The 392-nt window shown below is 42.9% G+C and overlaps 1 protein-coding gene across 1 annotated transcript in view; it reads right to left on the reverse strand.

The window, feature by feature from the left end:
• Positions 1 to 392, reverse strand: part of EMH_0060820 (uncharacterized protein) — a gene marked incomplete at both ends in the record, with an annotated part of 2,480 nt that overhangs the window by 320 nt on the left and 1,768 nt on the right. Inside the window, one exon of the mRNA XM_013497831.1 lies at positions 59 to 320. Within this exon, the coding sequence (XP_013353285.1) occupies positions 59 to 320 (262 nt within the window). The remainder of the gene's footprint in view (positions 1 to 58; positions 321 to 392) is intronic.

Here is a 392-nt window from a genome sequence, read left to right on the forward strand (position 1 = left end):
TTATATGCATCGCTTGCTGGTGCAGGTGAGGGAAAGAAAAAATGTGTTTGTTGTTTACCCCACTTGCGATTCCATTGCCGCGCTGCCCATGAGAAAGTTAGTGAGTGCTTTTTGGTTGTGTCTGAATTCTTGTATTGCTTCTGTTCTTGTTTTATCTTCTAGAAGCCCTTGGTAAGCAAAATAGAGTCCATACACGGGTTTCGTGATGGCGTTGAGAAGCATAGCGAAGAACAAGGTGGAGTCTAACGTAGAAACAGAAAACTGAATAGTACCCTTCACCAGAGCTGAAATCTTATCTGCATTCTGTACTAGAAATGAAGCTGAACCCCGAAAAGTATCGAACACTGCAATATAAAACTTTCCCTCGCCAGCGAACCAACGAACAAACGTTG

This window comes from Eimeria mitis, genomic scaffold (assembly GCF_000499745.2).
Source record: "Eimeria mitis Houghton genomic scaffold, Emh_scaff2967, whole genome shotgun sequence".
NCBI classification, from domain to species: domain Eukaryota; phylum Apicomplexa; class Conoidasida; order Eucoccidiorida; family Eimeriidae; genus Eimeria; species Eimeria mitis.